This window comes from Zonotrichia albicollis, chromosome 16 (genome assembly GCF_047830755.1).
Source record: "Zonotrichia albicollis isolate bZonAlb1 chromosome 16, bZonAlb1.hap1, whole genome shotgun sequence".
Classification (NCBI taxonomy): Eukaryota; Metazoa; Chordata; class Aves; order Passeriformes; family Passerellidae; genus Zonotrichia; species Zonotrichia albicollis.
Window position 1 is genome coordinate 11,051,735 of NC_133834.1, and position 12,501 is coordinate 11,064,235.

A 12,501-nucleotide genomic window follows, 5' to 3' on the forward strand; every position below is an offset into this window, starting at 1 on the left:
CGCCTTCCTCAGGTCCTGGGTGGCTGAGTAACCTGTGCAGGACTGCTTCCTGCTATTTTAAACCCCTTTAGGCACAGGCTTCCAGATTTTTCCTGGAAAGGTATGTCCATGATTTAGTACCTAACACTAATATGGCATTTTTAATATACTCAGTCTAAAGGTTTTGAAAATATTCTTTCCCCTCTCTTACCTTTACTCAAATTCTCAGAACAAATAATAGCTATTTTTTATTTTGTACCTGTGTAAATCTGAAATATTGCAAAGAATAACCCATTTCTGAATTAATGTATGCATGGTTTTTTCCTAATTGTCGGTTTGTTCTTTAATTCTGGTTAAGTATTAGTGCTGTGAATGCCCAGTGAGATCTTATAGTGCACTAACAACACCCAAACAGTATTGACTGTGGAATATCAACTCCTTAAGAAAAAAGAAGTTTTTTACTGCTGGAGGAGAACATTCAGATCCTCACTCCCGTGAAGATTTTCAGTTCTATATCTCAATTTCTCAGAATAGATAAACACAAGGCTTTACAACCCAGAGAGGTGGTGGCTGGGTACAAGTGCCAAGCACAAACTGGTGCCCTCCACGGCTGGATCAGTTGCTCCATGCAGCTCCCAGTCTGAGCAGGAGTCAATGTTTTACCAGAGAAATAAATCAGAGGGCAAAAAATAAAGGAGGATGAGAGTGGGAAGGAAGCCTGACAGAACAATACAGAAGTTACAAAATCAGTGTCTTATCAGGCTCTCCTGTTGCTAAAGGACAGGAGTGAAGAGTCTCTTCAGGGAGAGCAGCTCCAGTGAGTGGCTGCCCTTTCCAGAGGCTGCCTGGACTTTTACCCCTGCAGTAGCAGGAGGTGACAAAAAAGAAGCTACACCTATGAGAAAAACTATGCCAGGATGGAATTATTGGGAGAAAGGGATGGATACAGAAGCCAAGTCATATTTGAAACAAAAGGTGTGGTAGCTCAGAGAAATTTCCATTATAGCATTGCATTTTCTGAAAGATGCATGCAAGGCTACAGCAAAAGCAACTCAGAGCTAAGGAAAGTTATCCTGAAGTAGATGAAGTTTCTACTGGCTGGAAAAGCTTGATTTCTATAATATCAGAAACAATTTCCACAGCACTGGATGACTAAAATGGGATTTCTTGCTGTAGACCAAATCTAAAGCGTAATGGTTTTGTAGAAGCATGGAGAAAGTTCACATAGCTCACCTTCAGTGGCCTTTACAACTTTATCTCTTGTTGTTAACAAAAATTTAAAACAGGGCTTCACTATGAGATTCAGGGTAAAAATGGCAAAGTCTCTCAAGTTTCCTCTTTGCAGGGACTCTCAGATGAGTTCTCTGCAGCACTCTACCATTTAAAATCTGAAAGATGATAAAGAAGTGACTGATGCATGAAACTCACTTGCTGTCAGCAAAAAACTTTTTGAGAAACCAGACAAGGATTGGATCCAAGGAAGTCAGCAATAGCAGACCCTCATAAAGACCCTAGAAAAGAGCTTTGTGTGGGAGGTTTCAAAAATACCCATTGCCATATGAACTCACAACAAGTCTTAAGAGTCCACCTTGGAGTAATTCAGTTCAGGTAAAAGTTGTTGGCATTTTTACATCAAGGAGCCAAACTGCCTGGACTACTTCCCACATGCTCTGGGGAAGGTCAGTGCCTTAACTTTGTGCTGTGATGGGCTAAATCACCTAGGAATCATCAAATGAGAGCACCAGTTCTTCACTTGCAGCTGTAGTCTTCCCAAGTTTGAAACCCAGCTGATCACCACTCAAAAATCTTCTCCTCATTCTGATTGAAGGGCAGAAGCAAAAGGTTTGTGTTTGATGAAAGCCCCTGACAAGAACTTTGAATATCCCATCCTTCTGAGGCTTGGGCTGTGCTGAAAGATGGCTTTTGCTCCTTCAGCTTCTGCTGTGGAGGATCCTTGAGACTGATTTCCTTGAAGCTACTCAGAAGTATAAAATCTTGTTAATAAATAAGAACCCCTGTCCCTGAGCATTCAGATGACTCTGTGAGTAAACCCTTGGCAGAAACATCCAGTTTGATGGTCAGTTTATTTGGCCTATGGACCAAAACATGAAAAAGCTGTGCTACTGAGCCTTTAGAAGCATCAAATTAAAGCTTTGTAGAAGATTCTGATTGTTAAGCTATTAAAGAAAAGCTTTTTCAAGTATCAATGCGCTCTGAGCATTGAGGCAAGAGGAACAATGAGCACCACCAGTCTGCCAAAAACCACCAGAGCAGCCTCCAGAGCAGCCAGGGAAATCAAGTGTCCAAGCAGGTTCCTGCATGCATCACAACCCTCCAGGCAACAGCCTGCACCACTGGCAAAGCTGTGGTGATACAGTGAGCCCTTCCTTGCCAGGCACAGTCAGGAAGAAATTATGAGGACATGAAATTTTCATATACAGACACCTATACATGTACACATGCTTGCTGGAAAGAGTACAGGAATCATAGAGATACTGCTTTTTGTTTAATGCAACAACTGCAGGATCAAGCCAGGAAGTTATTGAAAATTATCTTGTCCTAAAGATCCCAGAATAAGAAGTGTCTTATACTGAAAAAATATCAATTTGTTTTCCATGCATAGCAAATCTGAAAATAAAAGTGACAATTCTCTTTCCTTCCCTTCTACTATTGACCACACCATGCATGAGGAGTGTTTCAAATACAATATATCTAAAACTGCTCCAGATATCTTCCTTTGACCCTCCCCAGAAGTTTTCTCAATAGAATCAAATGTTTTTTTTATTGTTAAAACCCAAGCTCAACCAAAATGTGGCCTGAGTGAAAGGCCACTTCACTCCCACTCCAGTGGCCATAGAAGGGGTTACGTGTGCTGAAATAGTGCAGCCTGCTCTGTGATGTCTCCTAGTCAGAAAACAAACCAGGTTGATTAAATACAATTCATTTTCATGGCAAAATATTGAGGACAAATAAAGGTAGTCAGATGCCACGGTTGGCTTTGACTTCACCACGTGGAAATGTTAATTCATGCTGAATTCTTGCTTCCCACACTATTGTCAGTTCTCCTTCTTTGTTCTTGAAAGTCCAACTTCCCAAACTCCTCTGAATGTAAACTGCCACTGACAATAGGAAGAAGTACAATTATGTGATTCCACCAGCAAACAACTCCAGTTTCAGTTCCATTTCAGAATCCCAGTTAAGTGAATTCCTCCTATTTTCAAGTCTTCAAATGCAATTGCCTGAAGGAGCTCTCCAGATGTTTATCTCTGTGCTCCAAGCCCTGCTCTCTCTATTACTCTAATTGGTATCTTCCTCCTCTCTGCAACTTGCTGCAAAACCCAGGCATTGCTGGGGTGAGGAACTCCTCCTCCTCTTCAAAAACAACATCAGGAGCAGTTTTCTAGGAATTAGGACTCAGTTCCTGCTCAAATGTCTGTAGCATCTACCTCTGAAAATTACCTTAAGGAGGAGGTAGCAAAAAAATGTCATTTGTTTCTCTAAGCCTTTATGACAAAAGACTAGAGATAGCATTTTTATTCTGTCCTGGGTTTTTGGCTGGCTTGCACTTTGAGATCTCCAGCTTTGCTGGCAGGCAGACAGCACAGGAAAAACAGGAGGGTGACAGTGGCAATAAGGCTGATATCTGAACAATCAGAGGGCAAGGGGTTCTAATCAAACTACTTCTCCTACTGAACTCTAATTCTTAATAATAGGAGAACTTACTCTGGGCTAAATTCAGCAGTCACATCTTTATCAAAAGCCAAAGGGCTTTTACTTCATGAGTTTTGTCTAGGAATTATGAAGCTTCATAACTCTGATAAAAAAAAAAAAAAAAAAAAAAAAAAAAAAAAAAAAAGAGAAAATACTTTGGTTTATTTTACTGAAATTTCTGACCTGAAATAAAAATTGAGACTCTGAAGGACACTGCATTGATTCTTGGATCTTCCTGCCCAGAGCTCCCTGCAGGATCACAGCTCTCATTTAAAAGTGATAGAAAGAGAGTTCTGTCTTCTAGGACCTAGTTTTATTCACTTCAAAGCAAAGGGTGTGCCTTCCCAATCTTATCTTCTAAAAGTTTCTCTCTGTTACCAGTTTCACTTCTTCTCTTTTATTCTCTCTAGGGTCTTTTCTCTTCCACTTAAAAATGGATCAATTCAGCCAATGCTGTGGCACTCATATGAAGTAAAAATGCCAACTACAGATGTGACTTGCCTTGTTTATTTAGTCATTCTGTGACTACAGATTTTGTGAGGTTTGCTTGTGAAACAGTTTACAAGAATAATCTTCAATACTGGAATCTGATCCACCCGTGCAGACTCCACTGACTTCACTGGGTCTGCAGGGGCTGATCAAGTTGCAGGATCAGTTCCTCCATTTGTACTGAACTCTGCCAGATTGTAAATAACACATTGGAAAAGAAATCAAATCTACCCCTCAGCGTACAACAGATTATTCTAATATGACAGATACAGGCTGGATGTAGCCATGGCATGCCCTGGTTACGCTGTCCTTGGCCTGCATTGGTTGGTTAAAGTGTGGGCATGAAGTGAAGAGCAGGGTGAAGGGGAACCAGTCAGAGAGGAGGTCATCATCAATGTGGAGCCTTGATAGTAGGAAGGGATTTGTGAAGGCAGGTTTTTCTTCTGTGGAAGAATGCATAGGAAGGAGATAAGGAAATTGCTGGAGTTAGATGGCAGGGTGAGTCTCAGGCTGCTGCCTGGACTGCCATCAGCTTCACAATACACAAAAGCCAAACTCAGCACCCAGGCTGGGATGTGATGTACAGCCAGAGAGGTGTAAAGAGAGGTGACTTCAGGGAGAGGAAATGGCTCAAATTTTAAAAACTCAGATTTTTCATGCTTTATTTTATATTAATTTTCATTTAACACAGTAGTTTCCTTGATACTTTTGCCTAGCAGCACTAACACCTGGCAGGAAAAAAAAATGCATTTTGTTTAGCAGAGACAGTACCTGCCTATCTCTGTGTCCCTTTCCCGTAATCAAAGCAGAGAAATACATTGTGGACACACAACTAATGCCTCTAGATGGCAAAGCCAACTTAAATGTGTGCTGTGGTCTTCTGGGTCAGCAGTTTGGTGCTTGGCAGAGCAGCTGTCACAGGTGTGACGCAGACAAGAACTGAAGCACCATCTCTTAAGTCTCAGTGTGGTACCTTAACTGGAAAGTTTCTATTCTTGTTGTGTTCAAGAACTCTCTGGCAAAATGCACAGAAATTCTTTGGTATTCTCAGTTGAATAGAAAAGTGGCCAAATGCCATTACAGGTGACCCTTTCTTCTAATGTCAAAAATCAGGAAAATTAAAAAGTAAGACATTTTTAGCAGTAGAGTGATCAATTGCTATGTTAAATGAAGAATTTACCTCATTTTGATCCCTCTACTCTGTTGGAGTGTGCAATACAGGGACGGACAGAACACACAAACCATTATTTTTTCTAAAAAGGCCAATAACTCACTTTAATGTACACACAGCTCACATTCTGGACTGGTAAAGTACCTTCCATTCCCTTTTTACTTTGGATGTCTATTGCTGTAATACTTGACTTTATACTTTACAGTGTCCAATAAAATATCATGAGAAAAAAGAACCATTGGACTTTTCAAAGATGGTAAACAGAGACTGATCACCACATACCAGCTTAGGTGTAAACATTCAAGTTTTCAGCAAAACAGTCCTGGTTTTATTGTGAGAATTAAAGTTTATCAGTTCTTTTTTTCAATAGTTATGACATTAGATGTCTTGATTGCCTGTGAAAGCCATATAAAAATTTTGGCTTTGAAAAAGTACTACAAAATATACTTTAAATCATGTAAATATTTGAAGTGTAGTGTATTCAGTTGTAATGGGTTCACACCTTTTATTACTAAGGAATAAGGATTTATATCTCTCCTTAAAATATGTTTGTGTGATCAAAGAGAAATCATCAAACCAAAGGTCTCTGTATTGAGAACATCCCTGAAAATGCTGTGATTATGTATTTTACCCTAGTTTTCTGAGGGAACAAAGCTTAGGTTATTGCACTGTCTTCCTGTCCATCAGTCTCAAAAAAACCACCAACCAGTAAAGGGGCAAAAAACTGAAGTGGGAAATACCTGCATACTTTGTGGAAATTGCTGGCACATTAAAGAACCATGGAATTATTGCAGCTTGCAGCAACTTTCAGAGGTCACTGAGTCCAGCCCTTGCTCAGAGAAAGACTGGGGTTATTCGGAGCCATTTGCCACTGGAAAGAAAAGCCATAAAAGACTGAGGTTATTGCAGGATATTGAGTGTTACAAAACGTAGAAAATACATTTACAGGGCATGAAACTCCATCCATCCCACTACTTGTGGAACAAGTTGCTATAGCTAAATCCATACACTGCAGTCAAAGAAATAACCTAGTTTTCCCAGCTCATTTTGAACCTTTAACAGCGTTTTATGGCTTTTGCCTGTTGGCCTCCTGTCTCATGTGCTGCAGGAGGATTGTGATTGTTTCTTTCCCCACACTCAGCTTGAAGGTGTTTGCAAGGGCCACTGATCACCTGCTTCAGCTGGAAAGTCTCTGGTTTGCCACTCTGTTGATCTAGAGCACCTGGGACAATGGATATGATTCTTTGGGTCCCTAAATAAAGGTTCCTTTCACTCTCTCCAGGCACAATGCAACCCAGGCAGCCGAGGCAGTGGGACAAAGCATTAGAACAATGGAATGGGGGCTTCTGGCCACCATGAGATAATTCAAAGTACTTTTATCACTGTGGCAGCAACTGTCTGATTGTGATGTGTCTGATGTGAGATGGAGGAGAAAAACTATGAGAGGCCAAAAGAGGCTGCCTGAGTGGGGCACACTCAGTGGCATGAGTGTATCAGAGCCTGCTGGCACAGAGGCACGTCTGCATTAATGGATATTCATCCACAAACATAGCAGAATAAGCTGCACAAGCAGCAACCCCAGTTCTGCTGGTTTAGTGCATCTGTATTAAGGGTGTGTGCTGCTGTAATTGCCCTCCTGTCATTAAATGGCTATACATCTTCTTAATTATAGACACAGCCACCTGCACACTCATGGAGCACCATCCGTGGTGCTGGAATGAGCTCTGCACTGGCCAGGAGAAGCCATCTCCAGGCTGGAGCAGGGCAGCAAGCGGAGCCAAGTGGGAAGCAGGGTTTCCTGCAGCAGGGAGGAAACAACAGGCTGGCAGAAACACTCCTGGTCTGCCTGATTCTGCCACGGGCACAGGATGGGCTGAGCACCCTCCTCCTTTCCTCCAGTTTGCTGCAGTTCCCTCCCACAGTTTCCCAAGCCGTGGCCATCAGGCCCTGCTGAGGATGGGGGTACCCCAGAGCAGGACAGGATGAACCTCTCTGGCTCTGCCACGTCAGGATCTTTCCTGGAGGGCAGAGGCACAGGGAGACACAGGGCTCTCTCCGGGTCCTGAAGGCTCGGCCTGGTGCACAGACATGGCTTGTGAGTGTTTTAAAAATAAACAGCCCGACTTGGGTTTATTTTTACATTTCAGGGAGGCTGGGGAGCAGATCAGCCTCGCAAAACAAAGCCCATCTCTTCAATGGCATTTTAAAGACACTAGCACCTCTAACTCCATCTCATTAGGATGAGTAATCGGGAGGGAATGTGGAGAGGCTGCAGCCAGCCCCAGCCCTCCTGACCCAGGCACACACGGGGATCCCCTTTGCCTGCTGCCCCATGCCTGGACAGGGGAGATGAGGTGAAATCCCCTTTGCCTGCTGCCCCATGCCTGGATGGGGGAGATGAGATGAAATCCCCTTTGCCTGCTGCCCCATGGTCTGGATGGAGATGAAATCCCCTTTGCCTGCTGCCCCATGGTCTGGATGGGGCAGATGAGATGAAATCCCCTTTGCCTGCTGCCCCATGCCTGGATGGGGGAGATGAAATCCCCTTTGCCTGCTGCCCCATGCCTGGATGGGGGAGATGAAATCCCATGCTCAAGTGCAGCTTCATCAGATGGCTCAGTGCTCTGCAGGGTACCAGGGCCAAGAGGGACAGAGCTGGGAGACAGGATAGAGGCCAACCTTCAGAGAAGATTCTGTTAGTGGGTGTAAGGAATTAAAGGAAAGAGTGAAAAATCAAGGACAAGAATACAAGAATGAAAGGAATGGATACCTAGACTCTAATCACAATGTTCCTGCTAATAGTATTTAGGTTTTTTAAGTATCACTAACCCATGTCACAGATTTGCCCAACTTTCCTGCACAAGGCATTTGCCATCAGAAATAGAGTGGACAGGAGTCACTGGAGGATGTGGTGTGCAGTGCAGAAACAGACTTGTAAGAAAACAGGAGGCATTTCTGGATCAGCTGGATGAGTAAGTGATTTGGAATCAGTGCTGGAATGGAGACAGTGTGAAGTACTGGCAGCAGTGACATGGTCAGGTGGTTGTACAGAGGTGACCATCCTTTCCTTCAAAGGACAGAGCCTTTGTGTCCTGTGCTGGAGAGCTGAAAATTTCAGGAGGGAATGCTAAAGGCTCAGGAACACTCAGCAGACATATTATTCATGTATTTAGGATAAAGTGTTAGCATATGTTGAGATCTGGACTTCACCTTAGGCTCAGCAGTTAATAAGATTTCTATTTCCTGCTTAGAAACAATCAAATCACACTGCTACAATCACTGACTGATGAGGTATGTCTTTTTAATTATTTCATAAATGCATTTAACATTACTATATACTCAAAATTTATTCCCTCTTAAATATAAATACTTGAATCAATTCTTAATAGAATTTTACTATTTTTGCACAATATAAATGACACATTTTCATATGTCTTGTCAAAACATCTTAAGGTACTTTAGACCTTATTGTAGCTGGACGCTCAAAAGATAAAGTTGACTTAAATTAGGAATATACAGTCAAGTGCTGGATTTTGATATTTTGCCTTCACAAACTGATGATGCATTGTTCCCACATGCAGCTAATGACAGGAAAATTCCTGCCTCTCTCTTCAATACTACCTTTTACACAGTAAAGGATTTGTACAGATGAATTTGCACAATTTTTACTCCCCTAAAACAGTAGGATTTTTGGAACATTATTTCAACAATTTAGGAAAATTATCTACCTTAGAATGAATTGAAGCTCAGAGAAGTTTTTGCATACAAAATAATATTTTTAAGGCTCATGTTAACATCGGCCTACAGTTAATTTTAGGGACTCATTCTTGCCCACAAGCCCAGTGTCCGTGGCTGAAAAATCAGATAATAACCTGTAGCCACCTTCCTGTTGTGACATACTGGTTCATCCTGTATTGGGGATCACTTGGAAGGGAGGATGGAGGGATGAGTTTAAACCTGTGTATGATTTAGGAGGTTGGAATGGAAGTTGTTAGGAAAGAGTAATTGTTCTGGAAGGTAATTACAGGGAAAGCCTGGCAGTGGGGAATTCAAAGTTTAGGACATAAGGAGACTAAAGATACGTGCATCAATCTCTGTCTGAACATCTGTCCTAATCTCCCTCTTTAGCTGACACACTGTAAACCCAGATTTGGCAGATTTGTCATGTTTTTTGCCTGGGTCAATATCAACAAATAACTTCCAGATCTGTAATTAATTTTCCTTTAAAAAGCTTTTGAAAATTCAGAGGAACAGGGAAAGTCAGAATATACTTTTTGAGAAGCAAACTATCAAATTAGGTGCTTGTAAAACCTGACCCTCCCACTACTATCCTCATCTTCGTCTATTTTTTCCATTTTCTAGACCTGGAACTTACTTCTTAAGGCAGGGTTTCACACACCACAGTTGGAAATGATTTTCCTCCCCTGCCCACCCCTGTAGACTCCTGTGCTGCTGAGAAGCCAGACATGTTGAATTTCCCCCTCAGATTGGTGTTGCTTTGCTCATTTTATAAACTAGAAAAACAAGTAATTTAAAAAATTCATTTATCTACTTGCAGGCAGACCAGCACTGTCTGCTTAGGTACATTTTCAGTCCCTTTAGGAGGCCCAATTTTGCATGTTCTGAGTCCTTCCCTTTGGAGCCCATCCTGCTGCCTGTTTCCCAGGATGCTGAAGTAAACACTGGACTGTTTAATGGAACTCTGCACGGCCTTCCAACTACACCTTCATCCTGAAATGAAGTTGCTTCCTTCATTGCTCTAACCGCAGCCGGGACCGAGCAGATATTATTGATTCACCCGCACCCCTGCCTTCTCCATCCATGCTGGGAAAACAGACAGGTCTCTTCCCTGGGAGCCACTGCATCCTCCGGCAAGGCCCATGATAAAACACCGGCATGCAGGTCTTGTTTACAGCAGATTTTTCCCTTCCCACACACGACACAAACCCACCCTTCACCCGCCGGCCCATGCCGCACAAGCAGTGAGTGCCCGCCGGGGACGGGACGGGCCCACCCCGGCCCAGAGCCCCCGGCCCGGCTCCGGCCGCAGCCCGGTGTGGGGCAGGGTCCGCCATGAGCCCCGCACAGCCACACACCCGCGGGACCGGGCGCAAGAGGCAACCGAGCCCACGGGCCCCGCCGGAGCCCCGCGGTCCCGCGCGAGCCGGCCGGTGTCGGTGCGCGGCCGTGCGGGGCTCCCTCCGCTCCCCGCCCGGGCCCGCACGGCGAGCACGGGGCGCGGCCTCCGCCAGCCAGAGCCGGGGCGAGCAGCGGGGTCTGGGCCCGCCGCAGCGGCCGCCAAGGGCCCGCCGGGCAGCGCAGAGCGGCGGCCGCAGCGATCCCCGCGGAGGTGGCAGCGGCGGCCCTGCGGAGAGGCCGCGGCGGCAGCGGAGCCCGGCCCCTGTCCCCGCCCCTCCGGCCTCCTGGGGCGGCGGCGGCGGCCGCGGCGCTTTCCCCTCCCTCTCTCGCTCGCTCCCTCCCTCCCCGGCTGCGGGCTGTTCCCCCTCATGCGGATGTGACATTTCACGGCGTTACCGCAGCCGCCATTTTGAGGCACAGAGCGCTGGCGGCGGCGGAGCGGCAGCAGCGCGCCGGGGCTCGGGCGACGGGGGCGGCCCGCGGGCCGGGAGCGGCGAGCCGGGCGTCGGCCAGCGGCGGTGCCGGGGCGCCGGGGGGGGCGGGAGGGCACGGCAGGGGCCCCGCGGCGCCTCCCCGACTTCGCAGCGCCGCGGACACCTCGCCGGGGGAAGGGGAAGCGCCGGGCGCCGCCGGGCCCTGACTCTGGGTCTCCCGTCCCCCCCTCCCGGTCCCCTCCCCTCCGGCCCCCGGGGAAGCCGCCGCCCCCGGCCGGACCCTCCTCCCAGCCCCTTTTCCCCGACCGGGTGCCGCCGCCGAGATTGGGCGAATAGCGAGTAAATACGTGCGCGTCTCGCTGCCTCCGCCGGCGCCCCGCTCCCTACTCGCCGGAGCCCCGCCGCAGCCCCCCGAGCCGGGCGCCCAGTCCCGGCCGCTGCCGAGGCCCCGCCGCTCCTCCGGCCCTTCCCCTCCCGACACAGGCCCGCAGCCCCCCGCGGGAAAGGCCCAGCCCGCCGCCGCCACCGAGCCCCAGCCCCTGCCCGACATGAACCACCATCAGCAGCAGCAGCAGCACCAGAAGCCCGGGGAGCAGCAGCTGAGCGAGCCCGAGGACATGGAGATGGAAGGTAAAGCCGGCCAGGGCCCGCGCCCTCAACTCCGCCGAGAGTTTCCCCCTCGCCCCTCTGCCCCGCTCCCGGGGCTCCCCCAGCGCCGCGTCCCCTCGGGGCTCCTGGGCCGCTCTCCGCGGTAAACACGCTCTGCCCGGGCCGCTCCTGCTGGCCCCGGCAGCTCCGGAGCGCGGGGAGCGCTACTCGGCGGGGCTGCGGGGGGACGCCGGGCAAAGTTGCGGTGCGGTGCCGGGGGGAGACGGCCCGGGGGGCTCCGCAGGAATTCGCACCGCGGGAGGGGGAGGCCGCGGGGGAAGCGCCGCTACAAAAGGAGCCCCGCGCCCCCGGACCCTCGGAGGCTCCCGCCGGGCGTGGGGCGAGCCGGGGGGGGGGGGGGGGGGGCACGGGGGTCCGGGCAAAGTAGTTGCCGTGATTCCGGGGCAGGGTTTTGCCTGGGGCGGGCCAAGGGGACGCGGCTGTCGCGGGGCTCCCCGGCGGGGCGGGCGGGGGGCTGCAGCCCTGCCCTGCCCGGCCGCTCATTGTATGCAGGCAGCTACGCTGCTCGCCATTTTTAATTAACCCTCCTCCGAGGGTTATTTACAGAACCCGCTGCCGGCCGGGCCTGCGCGGGTCGGCGGGCAGCGCTGGCCATGTGTAGCGCCTGCACAGCCCGCGGCCCGCATCCTGCACCGTCATGCAGTTGCGCTGGTTCCATAAAGGAGGCACTACGTTTGCATGTTCCCTACCCCCGTCCGGTGTAGTCTCCGGTGGTGCCTTTAGCGGGGCCTTTTCTTTATTTTTTTCTTTCTCTTTTTTGCGTTGTGGTGTTGTTTTTGCACGCCCTCCCCTGCTCTGAACAACACCTTCCATTTGAATTCAACGCTGTAACATTATTTCGGGCAAACGTACGGCGGGGTTTTGTTCCCAAAGGAAGGACGGCCACAGTGAGCTAGCTACTCGTACCTA

The 12,501-nt window shown here is 48.1% G+C and overlaps 1 protein-coding gene across 2 annotated transcripts in view; it reads left to right on the forward strand.

Moving 5' to 3' along the window:
* The first annotated feature begins 11,296 nt into the window (after positions 1–11,296).
* The window catches only part of USP7 (ubiquitin specific peptidase 7), a 68,506-nt gene continuing 67,301 nt past the window's right edge, over positions 11,297–12,501 (forward strand). For both annotated transcript variants that reach the window (XM_074553317.1, XM_074553319.1), the window contains exon 1: positions 11,297–11,553. In XM_074553317.1, coding sequence (XP_074409418.1) covers positions 11,472–11,553 — 82 coding nt within the window. In that variant the 5' untranslated portion in view covers positions 11,297–11,471. The remainder of the gene's footprint in view (positions 11,554–12,501) is intronic.